General features: G+C 28.7%; 4 protein-coding genes across 8 annotated transcripts in view; 3 read left to right on the top strand and 1 right to left on the bottom strand.

The window, feature by feature from the left end:
• LOC149891818 (uncharacterized) overlaps positions 1-22258 on the bottom strand; it is a 143139-nt gene that overhangs the window by 9482 nt on the left and 111399 nt on the right. The window lies entirely within an intron of this gene.
• LOC145190736 (endothelin-converting enzyme homolog) lies at positions 383-5569 on the top strand. The gene is made up of 16 exons (XM_080067625.2): positions 383-1116; positions 1296-1349; positions 1575-1709; positions 1789-1869; positions 1970-2100; positions 2259-2481; positions 2754-2852; positions 2985-3062; positions 3154-3316; positions 3446-3500; positions 3600-3667; positions 4070-4200; positions 4319-4384; positions 4544-4636; positions 4745-4821; positions 4986-5569. Exons 1-16 carry the CDS (start codon positions 532-534, stop codon positions 5101-5103), a joined length of 2157 nt encoding a protein of 718 aa, XP_079923751.2. The 5' UTR covers positions 383-531; the 3' UTR covers positions 5104-5569.
• Positions 7597-15264, top strand: LOC145187738 (endothelin-converting enzyme homolog). Of its 4 annotated transcripts, none has more exons than XM_090079633.1 (17): positions 7597-8328; positions 8442-8495; positions 9611-9745; positions 11526-11606; positions 11728-11855; positions 12192-12414; positions 12980-13078; positions 13218-13295; positions 13436-13539; positions 13645-13703; positions 13883-13937; positions 14057-14124; positions 14211-14341; positions 14425-14490; positions 14598-14690; positions 14790-14866; positions 14949-15264. In XM_090079633.1, exons 1-17 carry the CDS (start codon positions 7654-7656, stop codon positions 15046-15048), a joined length of 2226 nt encoding a protein of 741 aa, XP_089935759.1. In that variant the 5' UTR covers positions 7597-7653; the 3' UTR covers positions 15049-15264. The 4 variants fall into 4 exon arrangements, 3 of the variants coding, with proteins under 3 accessions (XP_089935759.1, XP_089935760.1, XP_089935761.1); XM_090079634.1 differs by lacking the exon at positions 7597-8328 and adding an exon at positions 9155-9239 and having other exon boundaries at positions 8466-8495; XM_090079635.1 differs by lacking the exons at positions 7597-8328; positions 8442-8495; positions 9611-9745 and having other exon boundaries at positions 11580-11606; positions 11783-11855; positions 14949-15088.
• Positions 15242-21691, top strand: LOC149891824 (endothelin-converting enzyme homolog). 2 transcript variants are annotated; one of them, XM_090079636.1, is made up of 16 exons: positions 15242-16197; positions 17177-17230; positions 17471-17605; positions 17998-18078; positions 18387-18517; positions 18677-18899; positions 19264-19362; positions 19595-19672; positions 19787-19949; positions 20113-20167; positions 20249-20316; positions 20513-20643; positions 20872-20937; positions 21039-21131; positions 21286-21362; positions 21487-21691. In XM_090079636.1, exons 1-16 carry the CDS (start codon positions 15580-15582, stop codon positions 21611-21613), a joined length of 2199 nt encoding a protein of 732 aa, XP_089935762.1. In that variant the 5' UTR covers positions 15242-15579; the 3' UTR covers positions 21614-21691. The 2 variants fall into 2 exon arrangements, with proteins under 2 accessions (XP_089935762.1, XP_089935763.1); XM_090079637.1 differs by lacking the exon at positions 15242-16197 and adding an exon at positions 16697-16948.

Here is a 22258-nt window from a genome sequence, read left to right as displayed (position 1 = left end):
CATTTAAGATGTGTTTTAGTGCCAACCTGATGGTCTCTGAAAATTGTCAATCTGGTGTTCTCAGTGAATTGCCGAGAGTTCCAATGCTTAGCCTTCAGCCACTTTGTACTTATTGTTGATCATAACTTAAATGTAGATAAATTCGAGAAATCGAAGACTTTATGACTAATTTAAGACCGAAAGATGCTTTAAACGAATGGAACTTTTTTCTTTAAGTTTAATCTAAGGGAGTTGCACGAACACCTCGGATATTCCTCTTCGCTGGTAGAAAATCATATAAAATATGAATAAATTTTCAATTAGTGAGATTAATTTTCTAAACATACAGCTGAATTATATAAGCGTCCTTCTATGCATAATACGATCAAAAGCTGCAATCAAAAGCTTTTGGCATTTCTTGTTCAATCAGGCGTAAAATGGCAAACGGGGTTAAACCAAGAAAAGAACGTCGTTTATAACAAAACAGAAACAACTATTTTATGATGGAGTAAAAATAGGAACACATTAGACGCCCTTTGTACCGATCTAACGATGATAGAATTTTTTAAATGCACTTCCTTCGTTGTTTTTATATTAGCTTGTTTGGCTCCACCTAACATATGCAAGAGTATACCAAAGAACGTATGTGTTTCAAAAGAATGTAAAGATCTTTCTACAACTATAAAATCAGCACTCAATGAATCTGAAGAGCCTTGCAATGACTTTTACAACTTTGCGTGCGGTGGTTGGAAAAAAGCTCATAAAATACCATCAAGTGAAAACGAAATAACTTCGTTCACTATTCTTACAAAAGAAATTGAAAATGAAATACATAAGTTGCTTGAAGAGGAACCAAAGAGTAACGAAACCGAGGCTTTTAATAAAACTCGTTTGTTTTATAAATCGTGCATGGATAACGAAACGTTAGAGCGATTAAAGGCAAAACCAGCACTTGATTTTATATCTTCTATAGGTGGTTGGTCGGTTTGTGACAACGCTGAGTGGCAAGCAAATTCGAAAGACTGGAACGTATATGACGTTTTGATCCATCTGCAAAAAACATTTTATCCAGCACCACCTTTTTTTTCAGTTGAAGTCACCAATGATCACTTAAACTCAACAAAACACCTGATAAAGGTAAAACTAAAAAGTGTCATTCATTTTCAAGAGTCTAAAACAAAGTCACAGTTCATAATTTAGTAATTGTAAAGTAAGAAAATAAAAAAAACGAAAACAGCAATTTAGTATAAATCATTTTTGGAAAATTTACAATACTTTACTATTGGATAAATTTATTGGTCGCGGTTGTATTTTAGATTGACCAATCAGGGCTAAGTCTCCAGAGAGAAATATACTTTAAACATGCCAACGTAAGTAAATATTAATAAAAAATAGTAAGGTTAATGCCTCAATGGTGAAGATATATTTAAATGGTAGTATAGCAATTAAAGTACATTTAAATTTACTTTATTAAGTTAAATTGCTTTAAAGTATGTTGTGTTTAATACCTTACTGTAAAAAAATAACTATCTTGAAGATTTTAGTTAGAAATACTTTTACTAACTTTACGAGTTATAATATTGTAACTCTTCCAGATTACAGATGACTACGGGGAATACATGGTAAAAATTGCAAAATTGCTAGGCTATACATGCAATGAAAAAGACCCTAATAAAAACGTAACTAAACAAATGATTGAAATACTTCGTTTTGAAAGAAAACTTGCAAAGGTATAAACGGTTTTTTAGAACATTACTTTCATTCCCAAACAACTATTATGGATTATGATTTGTGAAATGGTTCTTATAGCTGACTACTCCCGCAGAAGCAAAGCAGGCTGGAACTTTTAGAAGAATTGATTTAGCCATCATCAAGAAAATAATCCCACAAGTAAGTGCTGATGAGATTATTTTGCTCAAGTTTTTTTCATTTATTTTTTAAATCAGCAATCTTTTGAAAAGTATAACTCTTCCTTAAATTTTTATTTTAGTTTGATTGGGCGAGGCATTTAAAAGGTATATTTCCGCCTGATACAAAAATCCAAAAAGATGAAGTAATTCTAGCTACTTCACCGCTCTACTTATATAACGTCGCTAATCTTATAAGAAAGACAGACAAAAAGTAAAGGTTTCTTTTATTCGGTGTCGATATACTTTTATGTAATATGAAATAGTTGTTTTTCGATTGGTGAAAGAAGTACGAAAACAAGCTTTAAGTATATGAAGAAGTTAATAATAAAAACTCCGACCCAACTGCTATCAAATGGTCTTTTACTTTAGGCTATTGTCAAGGTATATAGTTTGGCAAATGCTTCGAGATAAAATAAGTTTTCTATCGAGAGATTTTCGGAAAGCACGTGCAGAGTTTAACAAAAAAATGACTGGCGTGGAAGACAACGAACCTCGTTGGAGAACCTGCACCACGGTAACAAACGACAACATGGGCGTACCGATCGGTTCTTTGTACGTCGAAAAATACTTTAGCGACAGCACCAAAGCGAAGGTAAAAAAAACCACATTTTGACGCAGCGAAAATGTCTTTCAGTAGCCGGGGTACGCCTCGAGTCGAAACTCGGTTTTATTCTTTATACGTTAATTCATATTTTTTTCTTTCAAATGACTTTAAGATTTAATGCCGTTTAAAAGAAAAAAATACCAAAAAAAGACTTTAAAAAATTAGCATGAAGCAAATTTTAACTACTTCAAGTTTTAAAACAATTTTAAGTAATAATAATTTGTACCGTTCAAAGAATGATGGCTTTACAAAATCTTTAGACGGACATCATGATTAAGGAAATTATGCAATCGTTTAAAAAAAGGATACAGGATCACACATGGATCGATAACATAACACGAGAAGGAGTCGATCAAAAGGTATATTATTTCCGTTTAGCAACTAATGGTTCATGGATATCTAAAGCAAGCCGCTACATTCTCGATTTAGCATTCTTTTTTGTTTTTGTTTGATGAAAATGACGTAAGTACAAAGTTTAAAAATAACTTTAGGTAGATGCTCTCGTGGCAAAAGTCGGGTACGCTTCGTATATAAAAAACCCGAAAGAATTAAACAAAAGGTTTCAAAACGTAAGTTTAATTTGTAGCCAATCAAATTGTTTATAGTTCAAAATATCTTTATCCCAATAACACTTGTGCGCTGTTTTGTTTTTTGCAATAGCTATCAATAAACGGTGCCACATTTTTTGATAACAATTTGAGCGTTGACAAATGGATTCGATACAGGTTGTTTAATAAGCTAAGAAAACCCGTTGACAAATCAAAGTGGCCTATGTTTCCACAAACCATTAATGCTATGTACCAGTTCTACGAAAACGAAATAGGTGAAGTTTTGATTTTCAACTTTTAAAAAAATTCACTTCGTTACAGCCAAAGATTAAAACATTCCAATAAACCTTCGTGTTTGTACATTTCGTGTTTTTATCGTTAAACCTTCGTGTTTGTATATTTAGTTATACCAGCTGGAATATTGCAACCTCCTTTTTTTTACACCGGTGACGTCCCTAGGTATGTCCCTATTGCTGCTGTTAGGGAGAACAAGTATGAACAAATTACTAGCCTTAAGAAAAATACATTTAAATATAATTTTATTGTTGTTTTCTTCAGATCGCTAAGCTATGGTGCAATCGGTTCGATAATTGGTCACGAGCTTACACACGGATTCGATAATACAGGTAATAGATTATTGCAGCAATTTCCTAGACGTTAAGAGCAAAACTGGTATAAACTATTGATCTTTTAGTCTTTGTGAGCATTGCTATGTAAATGATCATGATGATCATTATGATCATCATGATCATTATAATCGTTATGATCATGATGATCATGAAATCATCATGATCATTATGATCATGATGATCATGATGATCATAATGATTATGATGATCATGATGATCATGATGATTATGATGATCATGATGATCATAATCATCATCATGATTATGATGATCATGATGATCATCATGATTATGATGATCATCATGATCATGATGATCATCATGATTATCTCAATCATCATGATCATCATGATCATCATGATCATTATAATGATAATGATGAACAATTCTTTTTTCAAGGACGTAAATTTGACAAAAATGGAGATATAGTTAAAGAATGGTGGACCAGAGAAAGCTTAAGGGAGTTTAACAAAAAAGCGAACTGCATTGAGAAGCAGTACAGCCAGTACAAAGTCCAAGACATGTATAGAGTAGGTTTATTTTTTTACGGTTTAATCTCATACCATCTTAGTTGACCAAATGATTTATTACTATATCATTTCACTGCAAGGAAATCGTTTTACCAAATCTCAAAAAATTTATATTTAGATAAGTGGTAGATTGACACTCGGCGAGAACATAGCTGATAATGGTGGAACAAAAATCTCTTTTGCGGTAAATATTGATAAATTTTTAACAACTCAAAAAATCAAGCAACCAAACCAAAATTTGCTTTTTTTATACATAAATTGATACCAGCTGCTGTCTTGACGACAATAGCATCTGATAACTTTTATTAAACAGTTTAAGTGAGTTAAAAGATTTTATCTTTAGGCATACAAAGACTTTTTAAATGGGACTACTGACGATATTCTTCCAAATCTTCCTTACACAAACGAACAGCTTTTTTTTATTGGATATGCACAGGTAAAAGTATTCTTCTTAAACTCTTTTATTTAATTGAACAAAACAAATAGATAAATGAGAGAGATTAATAATACCATTACAACATAAATAAACATAAATTATATTTAGGAATACTGCGCAAACGTTAGATCTAAAACAGAATACATCGCAACATTAAGCGAAATTCATTCCCCCTCTAAGTTCAGGTACGAATGGATAAACAAATCTAGTTATAGTTAGTAATCTCTGAGGAGAAAATCTTTTTTTCTTGTTCATTTGGTGGATTGTTTCTTGAGCACACTATGATGGTAATGTTGTAAGAAAACAAACGTGTTATATATATATACTTCTTATTTCATTTTTAACACAGAGTGATTGGGACTTTATCAAACTTAGAAGAGTTTTCAGAGGCATTTCAATGCAGACAAAAAGCAAAAGACGGCACAAGGATGAAGATGGATCCTGAAACAAAATGCGTTGTTTGGTAGATGAACAGATGTTTACTCCAAATCCGTTAGAAGATGAATAAACTAATGGTCGAGTAAAAAGAAACCCAACTTAAAATGTGCAATTAAAAATAGTGGTGTTATTAAAAAGCAAGTCTGCTTAATTTGAGATGTTAAAACTTTTTTTTTTTAATATCTCAAAAAGAGGTAAAAAAAAAAAAACAAAACAAAAAGAGGCAAAACGTTTCAAAGAGGCAAAACGTTTCAAAGAGGCAAAAAGTTAAATATTGCACGCGACCATATGTTGTTCATACAAACTTTTATTTGTTGTAAAGTTTGTTTTTAACATACAAACAATGCAAAAGTGAAATAGAAAGTATGTTTTTTAACCAACAAATGTTAAAATAGTTTATATGTTCATCTTTTACTACTATTTATTTCAATTTTTATATATATTTGTAAATCGCAACATTTTTTATATGAAAATAACGGATAATCAAGAACCCAAGAAGAACTTTTATTTTGAACTAAAAAGTTTTCTAGTTTAAACTAGAGAACTTGCTATATTAAAAAAAAACTTTTTACGCATAAAAAATAAGGCAAAAAAGTAGTCCATAATAATAAATGATGGAAAAATGTGATAAAAACCAAACAGAAAGGATAGCCAAACAGTAGGCTATACTTACAAGCCATGAAAATGTGTAATAGCAAGGGTACACTCACAAGGCCATGAAATTGAGCGCAATAATACGATAATATAAGTATTTATTAAAGCTAAAAAAAAAATCAAATAAATCCAATTTCATCCTTTTAAAATTTTGATCAAAAGTGTTCTTGTTTAACAAAAATATTATTTTATATATGTAAAGTTCAAGTTGTTATCAGTCAAATTTCGGTAAAATTGGACACCCTCTTAAAAGAAGATTTGTACACAGGAATCTTTTTACTTTTAGAGTTTCACAGTGTCTTAGATTTTTCAATTAGGATTTTTAACTATTTTTTTTCCCTAATTAGAACTTTGCTAAAACATTTCGAGTAGAAAAACTTTTTTAGAAATCCAATAGCATTTCATTAGCAATCCATTAGCATTAGAAATCCAATAGCAGTCACTTTTATTTTCTTTAACACTTCTATAGAACTCGTATAGATTTTTGAAACAGAGCTTTTTATACAAGGTTGTTACTATTAACATTTGGTTGCATAAAGAAGTAAAAGATATAAAAGATATTTGTTGTGTTTAAAAAAATCAAAAAACTTATTACTTCGGTAAACACTTCAATCAAAACTCAAACGAATTCAAAAAAACAACAAGTTTTAATTAAGTTTAAAGACGGCTTCCGTTTGAATTGTGAGAAAATAGCTCACAAAATGGTAGAACTAACCTTATTAATTAAAATCATGTTGGAATATTTCCAACAAAATTTTCAAAATTTTTAACAACTATATTCGTATGGTTTTTTTTTAATTTTAGTGTTCGCCTATTATTTTGCTCTTCGATAAATTTCAATAGAACGCTACAACTGAAGGTTTAAAACCATCAATATCGCAATCTAAAAGAGTATTTTACAAGAAAGAAACTTTTCTAACTATATGAGAAATTATGTTTAGATTATTGTTCTGATGTTAAGATGTTTGAGATGATAAGGTTTGAGATGATCAGTGTTTGAGATGATAAGATTTTGTCTATTCTTTTAAGGTTGTTGTTATTTGTCGCAAAAATAATAATAACAAAAATAATGATAATTGTCTGATTGTTTGATAAAGGTATTCACTTTATACAATAAACAAATGAAGGAAAAAAAATTTTAAAAACAAAGTAAGAAAAAGAAATTTTAAAAAAGTTTACTTTATCTTATGTAAAAGTTGACTGACCTCTGATAACTTCAGAATTTAAATCTTGTTTGCTGACCAAATCATCATTAGCTTTAAAAATCATGGAAATGTAAACAACACTCTTAATTGAGAATTATTATGCTTATTATGATTATTATGCTTATTATGCTCCTCCTTAAATGAGATTTTGTTTCATTTTGAACTTTTTTTATATCTTTCTTAAAAGAAATAGAATATGAAATGTAATTTAAAAATCTTAATTATTTCGGAATAAAGGTAAAAATTCTTATCTTAAACCCTAAAAAACCCCTTTATTTGATATAACCATGAAGCATCCATATTTGTTTTGAATTTGAATACATAGATGTGATTACTGGATGTGAAAGGAATTAAAATTCAGAGTAAAAAATTTTAAATTAATTTGTTAGCTCTGATAATTCCTACACTAATTTATGAGTACATTTTTTTTTTTTTTGATCCATTGATTTCTGGCTTTTTTTTTTTCGTTCTAAGCCACCGCGTGTCTGTTGTCAAAAAGATGATATTTTAGCTAAAACAAAAAAGTTTACACGTGCAATTAAATAAATTTTCGCAGAAGCAAAATTTATTACTTTGCTTTGTTTATTACTACTTTGGGCATGTTCCTTTCAACCCAGTTTTTAATGCCCACTCAGGCGTGTTTCTCTAAAGATCCAGCGAATCAAAAGCGCTTACGCTTAAAAACAGCATTAAGCTGTTTTTAGGGAAAAAGTGATTAATATGACTTTATCACGGAAACTTGTTTTTTTATATTTTTCTGAAGTGTTATTCCTATTTACGGTTAGTTTACCCCGCAGTTCCTTTATTCAAGAATCAGAAAATTTAGTAGAGCTTGGCATGTGGCCTGTGAACAATTTTGTAGATAAAAGTAGGCTTTCGAAATATAGGAAGAGGCAAGTATGCGATTCTCCTCATTGTTTGAATATATCTTCAACAATCAAAGCATCATTGAACGAATCAGAAGATCCTTGTAATGATTTTTATAATTACGCATGCGGTGGATGGAAAGCGTCACATGAAATCCCATCGAGCGAAAACGAAATCACAGCTTTTACAATTCTTACTCAGGAGATTGAAGAGAAGATTCATGAGATGCTGAGTACTGATCCCGTAGGAAAAGAAAACGGCGCTTTGAGGAAGACACGTTTATTTTTTAAATCTTGTATGGACGTACAAACAATAGAAGAATTGGGGCCGAAACCCGCTTTAGATTTTATAAACTATTTAGGAGGATGGTCTCTCTGTACCAATCCCGATTGGCAAATTACTCACGCAGCAAAATGGGATGTGTATGAAGTTTTGAAAAAGTTGCAAAGAAATTTTTATCCCGCTCCGCCATTTTTTTCTGTTGATGTCACAAATGATCATTTAAACTCAACTAAACATCTTATCAAGGTAAAAACAAGTTATAACTTAGATTAAAAAAAAAAAAGATAGAAAGGATATTGTTGCAAGTAACACCGAACCACGTTTCGCAAAAACTCTATTTCCTTAAATCATTTTGCTAGATTGACCAATCCGGATTGAGTCTTCAAAGGGAAATTTATTTCAAGCATGATAACGTAAGTATATGTCGGGTTCAAATTAATAGTAAAATTAGGTAATCAAATCTAAATGTTTTTGGATTTAATGTGCAGCTTTTCTCGCAGAAAATCTTTTTGCTTTAAGGTGAAGCGAAACATAACATACCTTAATGTTGTAGATAACAGTTAAATAGTTAATTGTATAATAATAGTTTAATTCTTTGTTTATCTGCGTAATTTCGTTTGATTGCGGTAATATCCTCTTTTGCATTTTCCATGCAAAACTCTGTCAACGTCAAAAAATGTGTAAACTGCTTTGAACTTTGACAAATTTTTTACTGGTTGCATTTCTTACTTAATCCTAGTTGGATCTTTTTACATAATCCTGGTTGGAATTTTAAAAACGTAATATAGCTACCTCCAAACTATTGCTACGTCTTAAGTGCCTTTTTTTTCTTTATCTTTGCAACCTTCAAAAAGACCTTCCAACAGCCTTTTTATTACAATTATCATCTATTAATAATGTATGACCAATAAAAACTATTAAAAGAAAACAGTTAAAACATCAATAATAAAATAATATTAAATTACCATTCCTCGTATTTTGGTGTTAACAAATATGCCATAAGCTATAATATAATACAGTTAATGGTACTAACCAAAGGCTGCCAATTCCAAACCAATTATGTTAATTTTAGCTGGGTTATGGGATATCTTGCAGGATCAACTACCAACTTAATTGAAGTTTAAACGCTATCAAACCTTGGATATCAATAATATCAGGTAATTTGAAATATTTTTGAACTATAATTTAAAATATGAAAATGGTCCCGCCGGCTAGCCCATAATATATTGCGCCACCAATTACATACAAATATATGGATTGAAAGACGAGTTGACAGCCTTTTGTTTTAACTCTCATATTACTGATTAATAGAAATAAATTCACACATTATGAGCTCATTAACTTGTATAAAAGTACCAAAATGCCTAAAAACTTTTTAACTTGAATAATTCAGTGTACATATCCCCTTTGTAAGTTTTACGTTTTGATGAATAAAACTTCCTCCAAAGGAAAAAAATTGGTGCAATTAGGGTATAAACATTGCATCGAAGATTGAATATGTTTAAAGTAAAGATGTTGTTTGTTTTAGGTAATAAATGACTATGGTGAATATATGGTTAAAGTTGCAAAATCATTGGGGTATACTTGCAATGATACAGATCCAGAGAGAAACATTACAGCCCAAATGTTTTCTATATTGGAGTTTGAAAAGAAACTGGCAGAGGTAAGTGTTAACACTGTCGGTGTCTAAAAATAAAAACTTTGATACATAATATTTCGTTTTTTGCAATGTCTAAATTTGAAAAAGCTGAAATATTTTGTACGAAATTTGTAATTTAGTAAAACTCATTTAATTCGCGTATCTCCAAAATGTGGGGGAAAATGTATAAAACGGTATATCATAACTATATTAGTATCATTAAACCATCAAACTTGTCATTTTGAACATTTTAAAAGTGACTTTGCCAGAACTCCAACGATATTCCCACAATCAGGACTTTTTCTGCAGAATACATATTAATGTTGATTCTTGCTTTAAATTTAAAAATTTTTAACATTAACAGGCTTTTTGTTTGAACCACGCTTACATTGCGTAGCATTTTTCTTAATTTTGTCTAGTTAAATATGAAAGTAGAGCTATTAGCTCAATATTTTCCATTTCGTTAATTTTACATTTTTTGTTTTTATTCTTGAGCTCTTCAGAAATCAGAGCCGCAAATCATTGACGTTAATATTAATGGAAGGCGCCCTGTTTGTCCTGCAAAATACTAAGTTTGAAACTTTTTTAACATTTAGCCTCAACACTAACAACTTAGCCGATTCTTTTAGTTTACATAAACTACTGTTAATTATTGAATATTCTGCAGCTACCTTAGATTCATCACTTGCAGTGGGTAGTTCAGAAAAACAAAAAAGAAAAAAAACAAAAACAAACAGTGACATCGTTGCTATGGAAATAGGACGTTTTTTAACTGGTAAATAGCGAAGCAAAATTCGTCTTGAGGAGCATTTCCTTAATACCGAGACTTATTTCTGATCGTGTCAGCCTTAAAAGAAGAGTTTGAAAAATAGAAAGTTTAAAGATTTTGAAAAATAAGTCTTCTTTTAATGGTAATATGGTTAGAAATAAAGCCAATCGGTTAATTACAAAAGTAATCCAAATGATTCGTAAAAGGAAAATCTAATCATAGAGAAAAATGAGTTGCCAGGTATTTGGTACCAAATAAATAATAAAATTTTTAGTTTTTCCTAAAAAGAAGTTGTTTAATCATCAAATTTTTTTATCCAAAATCAAAGATTACTTTGTTAAAATATGCACATGTTCTTCGTAATGATCACTTTCATCATTGCTGTTTCATTTAAGGTTTTAAGTCATGAACGGTTAACCTTACCAGAAGCACCGTATCTTACATAAACAGTAAAACTCATTTGTAGTGATTTGAGAAGAAAATAACATAATAACATTGGAAAAACTTAATTTGTCGCTGTAAATCGATTTTGACGCCCTCAGCGATTTTTTTTTTTTAAGATTCTTATTTGAAAATGTTTTAAAAAAACATGGAAGGTTAAAAAGATTATAAATGCAGGATTAAAAAAAAAAAAGCTATGTCGTATTAGGAAAATTATAATGCCTGTGCATGGTTTATTTGGGGTGTGCTGTGTCACATACCCAAACTATAACAAATTAACTATAGTACTGTAGTTGACGTTTTTTGTATTAACCTTGGGTTCTATGTTTTCTTGGGCTCTACATAGCGCTACTCAACATTAAAAAGTTAGTGTCTTTAGAGTTTCAGTTTATAACTTTTTAAGGGACTTGCATATTTGGCTATTTAGTACAAACTTTTCTAGATTTTAAATTCGGTATAAACATTTAATCGTAAATAGCTTTTTAATTTATATTTCAATTCATACTTAAATTGCATGTTAAAGTATTAATGTCTAATACAATATATTATTACTTTTTTCAATATGTATTACATGTTATAGCTAAATTTATCTAGATCACAACACCTGCTGAAGCAAAACAAGCTGGGACTTTTCGAAGAATAAATCTTGCTATTATGGAAGATGTTGTTAGCGAAGTAAAAGATTTATCTTTATATTGTTAATAGATATAAAAACTATTTTTCATCTTTTTTTTCTTGCCTTCGTTTAAAGTTTTTATAGCAAAGTGTTTGTGAGCTGATTGTTTCTTTTAATTAGTTCAAGTGGAAGGAACATCTTCAAGATGTATTCTATTCTATTAATATACTTCCAGATGAGGTTATTCTTGCTACTTCCCCCGTTTATTTGAAAAAAGTTGCTGATCTTATAAAAAATACAGATAAAAAGTGAAATATTTTTGTTACTATTATTATGTTACTATTTTGTGTTATTGATCAAAATAAAAATAGATATTTTTTGAAGAGAATAATTCTCTTAAAAATAAAGTATTTATTTTTAGGAGATTAATTCTCTTAAGAATGTAGTAATATTTAAATATTTAAATAAGTATTTATTTTGAATGTTTATAAGTTTTTATAGTGAGCGTGTAGAATATAGTTTTTTTTTTTTTTTTTTTTTAATCAAAATCAAAGCGGGTATGATAATTTGATTGAAAACCCTAAAAAAAGTTTAACTAACAGCACTATTATTTATGATAAACTATTATTGTTGTTTCTTAATAGGCTGCTTTCCCGTTATATGATGTGGCAAATGTTAAGAGATAAAATCAGTTTCCTCTCTGATGATTTCCGAAATGCTAGAGCAGAATTTAATAAAAAAATGACGGGGGTAGAAGACAGCGATCCTCGCTGGAGAAAATGTACAGGAATGACTAATGAAAATATGGGTATTCCAATTGGAACTTTGTATGTGGAAAAATACTTTAGTGAAAATACAAAGATTAAGGTAGGAACTTCTATATTGTACCGTTTTTTTTTTTATCATTGTATTTTTTTAAAATTTCCTGAATCCCATCCATTTAAAAATATATTTTTCTTTGCAAAAAAAAATGTAGCTTTCACCGATTATAGCTGAATGTATCATATTTTGATCACATTTGTTTTTTTTTGATTAAATTTCAAAATTGCTAATTATCTTTAAACATTTTTATCTGCAACATTTAAATAAAGTAAATCAATGTAAAGACAATTTTGATACATAAAAAGTATTTTACAAAGAATTAATATACTTCGCTTTAATGTGGTTTGGCTAAAGTTGTTAAGGTTTGTCTAAACTTCTAAGTAATGTGGACTTTTACACGGCCCTAATAATATCAAGTCCAAAAGCTTAGATTTAAAATAGTTATGATTAACACCACCAAATGTAAAGTAAATATAATTATATTTTATGTTAACAGTAGTATTTCTTATGCTACTGAATTATTCTTTTTTTCTTTCTTGAAAATATCCTGTTAACTATTTTAAGTGTTTGCGTCATTATATGTGTAATTTCATTTAAAACATTTTTTAAGACTAATGATATGATTGATGAAATTATTCAAACATTCAAATGGCGAATAGATAAGCATAGCTGGATTGACGGAAAGACAAAGAGAGGTGTCATAGAAAAGGTAAAAGAAAGAAGTTGCTGAAGCATCAAGCTAATTGATGATAAAATCAATTTTAAATTTAAAACACTGATCTGTATAATTCATATTTAAGGTTTTCTTTTTAGAATTTTTTGTTTTTATCTTTTTTTTTAACTTTAAGGTGAATGCTTTGGTTGCAAAAGTTGGTTATGCATCTTACATAAAAAAGCCATCGGAGCTGAATAAGCGCTTTCGAAAAGTAAGATGTTTTGATCATCATACTCTTTATAGCATAATATTATAACATTATGTTTGTACCTTCCTAATCTCCTTAGTTAATGAACAATTATAAAGTTAAAATTTTTTTATTACTACAATACTATTTTAAATTTGTTTCAGCTCAAAATTGATGCAAATAAGTTCTTTGAAAACAACTTGAATGTAGACAAATGGATACGATACCGTCTTTTTGACAAATTACGTAAACCAGTTGACAAGACAAAGTGCGACATAACTTCATCCCATTCTTGTTCTATATGTAACAAATGATATTTTATTTTTCATAAAAAATGCTTATTTCTCTTAGTTCATGAAAAAATATCTTTTAGATGGCCAATGTTCCCTCAGACCATTAATGCTATGTATCAATTCTATGAAAATGAAATAGGTATCATTTACTGGTTCCTTTCTTAATTTTGGTTTTTTATTTTTATATTTGGATATAATTACAATGCCATTGTAAAACTTCCAAACATGTGCATGTGTGGAAGTTTTGATGCATATATCTTATGAAAAAAAAGTGTTTTTTTAATTTTATTAATGACAGTTGTTTGTTATTTACTGTAGTGATTCCAGCTGGAATTTTACAACCCCCGTTTTTTTACACCGGAGATGTTCCAAGGTAAAATAAAATTTTAGAAGACTGATTTTTTAGAACAAACATTTTTAGAACAAGCATTATAGGATTAAGGCTGATTTTTTAAGACAGGTTTTTTTTAAGAACAAAAGCTTTTTTTCCAGATCATTAAGCTATGGTGCTATTGGTTCAATCATTGGCCATGAGCTAACACATGGGTTTGATAACACAGGTAAGTTTTGAAATTCTAATATTTATTTTGATAATTATAAAAAATCTGTTGAAACATCAAGAATAAAATGGATATTTAAACTTTAGGACGAAAGTTTGACAAAAATGGTAATATTGTTAAAAATTGGTGGACTGAAAGCAGTTTGGATGAATTTATGGAGAGATCAAAATGTTTTGTGGATCAATATAGTAAATACAAAGTTCAAGATAAATATAATGTATGATATTTTACTTCTTATGTTTCTCTGAAGAAATCGTTCTCTTGATAGATTTAGTTAAAGAAAAAATAAAAACATTTTAGATTAGCGGGAAGTTAACGCTAGGAGAAAATATTGCTGATAATGGAGGTGTAAAAATATCTTATCAGGTATTTTTTCTAAATTGAAAGCGTTAGTTTTTTTTGTTATAGACTGCATAAACAAATAATCTGAAGATGGTGAAATTTGTTTGTAGTTTTCATTATCTTTAATCTAGGCGTACGAAGATTATTTGGCTCATAGAGAAGATAAAGTTCTGCCGAATTTGCCTTTTAATAATAAACAATTATTTTTTATAGGATATGCACAGGTAAGACAATATTGCAGCTTTTATACATCATATGTATTAGTTTGTGAAATATTACGTATGAAGTTGTGTAATTTTACGTTACTTATACTGTTATTATAGGAATATTGTGCGAATGTGAGACAAAGAACAGAATATATCGCTACGCTAAGTGAAATTCATTCGCCAGCTAAATTTAGGTACCGGTCTATTTTATTTTTAATTTTCTTTAAATGAATCTACTTAAGTTTGTGATTTCAAACAAATAGATACATTTTCTAGAGTCATTGGATCATTGTCTAATTCTAAAGAGTTTGCCCGGGCGTTCCAATGTGATAAGACTTCAAATATGAATCCAGAAAATAAATGCGTTGTATGGTGAATAACAATCTGATTAAAAACTTTCTTGTGAACAGCGAACTCATGAAATAAACAAGCATTTAGAAAGCAGCTCTAAAATAGGAAAGAAGAAAATATTCTTAAGGAACTTAGTTAAGATCAAATTTTTAATGGTTTTTATCTATTGTGAATTTTTTTTTTTTCTTTCTATTTTATGTGTTTTTATGTTATTGTTGAAGGAAATAATTTATTCAAATTATTTTTAAAGAAGTCCTGGTAGTTTCCTAATTAAAAACCAACAAAAAGTGGTACTAGGTTTTAGAGAGACTCGCACACCTGGAGAAAACGTTTTGAGTATGTTTAATTCAAGTGTTCAATTTATTGCATTTTACATGCAGCCAAGCGTGAACTAACAAACAAGTGGACACAGAAAACAATTATTAAGTTTAAAATTAGCCTTCATTAATTACCATAAGAGGAATAAAAGCTGCATAAAATATAAACTAGTATTTTAAGAAAAAAGCGGTAGATATGATAATGAAGTAAGAGACACAATTGTGTAAAAAGTAGAGAAATGGTAACTTTCTCTAGGTGTAGAAATCTTTTTAGTTATTTATTTATATGGTACTTAATAAACAATGTTGTGGGCAAAAGTTTAAAAAACTCATCTGTTGACAGTGAGGAATTGAGGACTAAGGTGTGCATCTCTCAAGAATGCAATATCCTTGCTAACACCGTTAAAGAAGCGTTGAATGAGACAGAAGAACCTTGTAATGATTTTTACAACTTTGCGTGTGGCGGTTGGAAAGAAACGCACAAAATCCCATCCAGTGAAAATGAAATTACGTCATTTACAATTTTGACAAAAGAAATTGAAGATGAAATCCATAAACTGTTAGAAGAGGACCCCAAACCAAATGAAAATGAAGCGCTCACAAAAGCTCGCTCATTTTATAAATCTTGTATGGATAATGAAACTTTGGAATCTTACGGAGCTAAACCAGCTTTAGACTTTATTTCTTACATTGGCGGCTGGTCACTTTGTAACAACGATGAATGGAAGAAAAAATCTAAGAAATGGAATGTGTATGACGTTTTGATAAAGACGCAAAGAAACTTTTATCCCGCACCAGCCTTTTTTACAGTAGAAGTAACTAACGATCATATGAATTCAACAAGGCATCTCATAAAGGTATTTCCTTAAATCTATTTTTCGAGAAAACTATACTAAAAAGCGGATCGCAATTACAACTTAATTTCTACTTTTAGTTTTAAATAAGGTTACTTAACTTTATCCAGTTGTCGAAACAGTTTTATGACAAAAACAAAAGAAGTTAAGTTTTTTAAATTACCAAGCTTTCTTCTCAGGGTCCAGTTGTTAAGAAAATGTTTTATACCGACTTACTTATACGAAAAATACCAGTTTTCGCCTAAAACCGGTTATATTTTAATAAGTTGTCCGATTTTTTCTGATTGTTTGATAATGAAACATATTTTCAATAATTGTATTATTATCTTTTCGTGCAACAGAGATAAATTCCCATTTTTTTACATCAAAACATACTTTTTTTACTACCTGAGTTAAGAATATAAGCAATACTTTAGATTTTACGATATAGATAGGATTTGCATTAAATCTTGATTATAAGTGTGAAATACCAGCCTATAGATCCACCGAAATGACATTCTTCGGCCTCTTTCCCATCCACTACTTTTCATCCGAACGGTATGCATAATGCAAACGAAAAAAAATAAATTAAAAAAAAAAAAAAATTAAAAATAAGAAAATAAAAGAGCTGCTATTGCAGTATCCCATCCACTTTTTTTAAACGCGATAGAAAGATCATCTATAATGAAGAATTATGGCATTTTATTTTACATTACCAATGTCAAATTAGAGCACTTGAACCTTATAGAAGCACTAAATTCCTTAATGAGAGAAGGTAAATAAGTCATGCTTATTAAACGAATTTTGTGCACTTGGGCACAAAAAATGTTTACTTAGTCAACAAAGGCAACTTGATCAAATAATATTTTTTTAAATTTTAAGTTTTTACTGTAAGTAACATGTGTAAAATACATTAACTTGATTAATTTGCAGAAGTTAATATTTGGTAAATGGTTAACTTATTTCACATGTATATATTTACATAAATGTATACCTTTTTTAGATAGACCAGTCTGGGTTGAGTTTACAAAGAGAAATATATTTCAACCATACAAATGTTAGTAAGCTTAATAGAATTAAATAATTTTTTTTCTAAATATAGTAAAGATGTAATTTTTGTTGTCTCCTTAAAAGATATATTTTTGCTTTGCTATTTTTAAAAGTTGCTTAAAAGTTAAAAAGTATATATATATATATATATATATATATATATATATATATATATATATATATATATATATATATATATATATATATATATATATATACACACACGCACACATGCATATATATTTAGATCACAGCTGACTATGGTGATTACATGGTCAAAGTTGCAAAGTTGTTAGGATATACTTGCAACGAAAAGGATCCTGAGCATAATGTCACAGCACAAATGCACTCAATCTTGGAGTTTGAGAAAAAAATTGCAAACGTAATTTATTTTTTCATCTCTCTGCTTTTTATTATCATCTTTAAAGTGAAAGTGTATGTTAAGTTGTTTTTTTTGTTGTTGTTGTTCTTTTGATGTCTCATAAGATACATCATATTTAAGTCTTTAAATTAAATTTAAATATTAATTACCTACCTTGATTTTGAAATAAACTTTTACTTTAAAAAAGTTTGTTGCTATTCTATGAGTGTTTTTTTTTTTTTTTTTTTTTTTTTTTTAAAAAAAAAAAAAAATCAGAGATTTTTAAGAACTGAAGCAAATGAGGCTGAATGACAAGTTAAAACTGCAATCAATATAAGATAGATATCAATAGTTACAAAAAAGTTTCTTCAATCTTGAATCAAATACAATAAAAAATGTTTTTTGTGTTTTAGTTAACAACTGCTGCTGAAGCCAAACAAGCAGGGACATTTAGAAGAATTAACTTGAAAATCCTTGAGCAAGTTGTTCCACATGTAATCATATTTATTGTCTTATATTCATATTTATAACTTATTAAATAATGTCAAATTTGATCATTTAAATTTGGAAACAAAAACTGAAAAATGTTAGTTTAATGAAAATAGTTTGTGTCAATTTATATCCATTTTTAAAGAGCTTTCTCTGTTAAATGTTTCTATTGCATTAATTTGAAAAAGTACAGGTATTTTAATATTCATAAATATTCTAAAAAGGTGGGAAATGTGTAAGTATGATGTAAAATACTTTTGATAAGTTTTGATGAAAATCATTTCAATTCATCAAAATCATTTTCTTTTTTCAGTTTCATTGGAAAAATCATATGACAAAAATTTTTCCTGAGAGTTACAAGATTAGTGATAAAGAAGTAATTTTAGCAACATCACCAGTATATCTTCATAGCATTGCAGACTTAATTAAAAAAACTGATAAAAGGTTCAAAACTCTACTATAATTTTTTAAACAAATTTTACAATTTTATGACTGTATCTCAAGAAATATAAGTTGTATATATATATATATATATATATATATATATATATATATATATATATATATATATATATATATAGTTTCTTTAATTCCAATTTGTAGGTTATTATCAAGGTATGTAGTATGGCAGATGCTGCGAGACAAAATAAGCTTCTTGTCAAAAGATTTTCGCAAAGCTCGTGCAGAGTTTAATCGTAGAATGACTGGTGTTCAGGATAATGAACCACGATGGAGAACTTGCACAACTGTAACAAATGATAATATGGGTGTTCCAATTGGTACACTATATGTTGAAAAGTATTTTAAAGAGAGTACAAAAACAAAGGTAACTAATAAACAAAAATATGATAAAAATCCGTTCATATATTTTATGTGAAATATGCTCACAACATGTGCTATATGTTACTAATTTTTGTGTTTTGGTTTCAATTTTCTTGTTCATTGAGTCTCAATCACCTCATTAGTTTACATACTTTTTGTAGTTCTTAATATTTTTGTAGTTTTTTGTTTTGTTTTGTTTTTTTTATCAGAAAAACTTGATCTGTTACAGTAATCAACTTTAATTGAAGGGGAAAATATTACAAATAAAACACTTTTTTTTATAAATTATTCAATTAATTTTATGAATTTTTAAAAAGAAATATTTAATAGAATGAGTTTAGTTCAAAAAAATGTATGTTTCTTTTTAGACTAAAGCAATAATTGAAGAAATTAAAAAATCTTTTAAAAAGAGGATCCAGGACCATGAATGGATTGATAAAAGTACCAGAAAGTTTGCTTATGAGAAGGTTATTTTATTTGATTGCTGCATTTTAAGTTTTCTTAAATATTTCTGTCAAAAAAAGAAAATTCTATTTTTGTTACAAGCAACTGACAACAAGATGCATGAGAGAAAATTATATTTCAATAGATAATTTAGTTTGCTCCCTACAATTTTTTTTTTTCAGATAATACATTCAAAATTTTTCTTTAAATTTGTAACATTTAGTTTTAGTTTTTTTTATCTAAATTTTATTGTAGGTTGATGCATTAGTTGCCAAAGTTGGTTATGCTTCTTACATAAAACAGCCAAAAGAGCTAAAGAAGAGATTTCGCAGAGTATGTTATTTATTTTTAAACTAAATGGATAAAGCATGATTTAAGCTTACAGCAAAAGTTGGTTTGAAAAGAATTATAGTTATGAAAAGTATTGAATTACAAAATAAATTTTAGTTGAGTGTTGATGATGATCAGTTTTTCACAAACAATTTGAATGTGGACAAATGGATTCGCTACAGGTTGTTTAACAAGTTGAGAAAGCCAGTTGATAAAACAAAATGGCCAATGTTTCCTCAAACAATTAATGCAATGTATCAGTTCTATGAAAATGAAATAGGTAATATTTTATTTTTGTTTCATTTTGTTAAAAACTTTTATTTGACTATTTTTCAAAGTTTGGCTTATGCACAGAAGCTGTTGCAGAATAATTATTTTAATATCTAATGTGTTAAAGGTTTTTGTAAACAAAAAAGTTTTTAAAAACATTTTGATTGCTTTAGTCATTCCTGCTGGTATATTGCAGCCCCCATTTTTCTACACTGGAGAAGTACCTAGGTATAGTTTTATTGTTTATCAATCACTTTTTAAACAAAATAGGTATGAATATGACTTACTTTTTTCCCCTATTTTTTTCAGGTCACTGAGTTATGGTGCTATCGGTTCAATCATTGGCCATGAACTTACACATGGATTTGATAATACTGGTATACCACAGGTTTTTATAGGCTTTGAATTGATTGAATGATTTTAAAGGATTTTAAAGAATAGATTAAAGGGTTCTAAACACTTTAAGTTTTGGAATCTGATATTTCTGAAATATATTAGAATATGCATGCTATTTGTATTATCAATTTTTTTTTAAATCTCAATTCCAATTAACCACTATCTTTTATAACTTAGGTCGAAAGTTTGATAAAAATGGTGACATAGTAAAAGACTGGTGGTCCAAAAGCAGTTTAGATGAGTTTATGAAGCGATCTAAATGTTTTGAGGATCAGTATAGCAAATATAAAATCCAAGATAAACACTCAGTATGATTTGTTTATAGTATTTACATGTTTGAAGCCAATGTAGTTTTACTGTTTGCATGTAATGAAATTGCAATAACAGACAATTTAGCAACATCGTGTAATATCAATTCCAAAAATTTTCATCAAATCGAAAAAAATTACAGTACTGGAAATCAAATTGTAAAAATTTCATAATTCTATTATAAATTTTAAAAAAGCCAGTTTATACAACTTCATTTTATTTTTTAGATTAGCGGCAAGCTGACCCTCGGCGAGAATATCGCTGATAATGGCGGCATACAAATATCATTTGTGGTATGAAAGTTTATTATCTTCTAGAGGTTATGAGTTTTTGTGATGTTAACGGTAGGCTGCTTTTTAGTTTTTGTTTTTTCATTATTTATTGATTCTTTCAGGCGTATAAAGATTATTTAAAGAATAATAATGATACAGTTTTGCCAAATATGGAATACAATAAAGAACAGTTGTTTTTTATCGGTTACGCTCAGGTATTTCTTAAAAGTCGATAACTTAAATAGTTATTATTTTCACTTTTTCAAAATAAAATGCATTCAATCAAAAAAACTAATTGACTTAGTTATCTTAATGTTTCTTTTTTTTTTTTTCATCATCTCTTATTTAAAATATTCACTTTGTTGACAGGAATACTGTGCTAATATTCGAGCAAAAACTGAAGTCATCGCTACTCTAAGTGAGAATCATTCTCCCTCAAAATTTAGGTAAAAAAAAATTTAGGTCTTGCATGAAGTTTTTTATAAAATAAATATTCTTAAATTATGAACTATTTTCAGAATATAGTTCTGTCACACTCAAATATTTGACAGCTTTTATTTTGTTTTGTAGGGTAATTGGTACGCTATCAAACTTTGAAGAATTTGCGAAAGCTTTCCGATGTAGAGAAAAAGCAAAAGAAATTAATGGTGGAAAACGATTTAATATGGATCCTGAGAAAAAATGCGTAGTTTGGTAAAATTACTGCGTTAAATGCACGCATGAATTGTATCATTGGTTGTAAATATATACTTAAATATATAACATGTTATTATCAGATTTTTTTTTTTTTTCTTTTTGAAATTGTTGATATCTGGAAAACTGTCGAATATTCGAATTAAATCGTTGAGGCAAACACAATCAAAAAAACAAAAAAAAACACAAAAGTATGGTTGCTTTTTGTAATAACCTGCAATAAAGCTGAGAAAATGGTCTATTGGTCCCGGTGTTGTTATATAAGGTTTATTTAAGGAGTAGGATCACTGTACGGTCGATACAACTCATTTGACAAGTGACCGAGCCCTTAATAAAATTTTTTGCATTAAAAGCTAGCGAATTAGGTTAACTAAGGCTTGCCAAGTTGGATAAATAAGTTAATAAACAGTGTCACAAACTAATAAATATGATCAAACTAACATGGACTAGTGTCATCCAGTTTAGTTCTACTTTACATAAAAATTTCCATAAAAGTTTCTATAAAAATTGTTTGAAAAGCATTAAGGCTCTTGAAGTAATTTTATTTAAACAATTTTGTTTGTAATCGCTTTTAGTAGTTCTAGGACATCGATCTTCCTTGACATCAACCTTTGAATAATCACCCCGGACAATCCAACCTAGACATTAA

Source organism: Hydra viridissima, unplaced genomic scaffold, assembly GCF_058129835.1.
Source record: "Hydra viridissima isolate aposymbiotic clone 2 unplaced genomic scaffold, HvirCarnegie_v1 scaffold_2, whole genome shotgun sequence".
NCBI lineage: Eukaryota > Metazoa > Cnidaria > Hydrozoa > Anthoathecata > Hydridae > Hydra > Hydra viridissima.
Note: the sequence above shows the minus strand (reverse complement) of the source record. Positions and strands in the feature narration are given on the sequence as shown.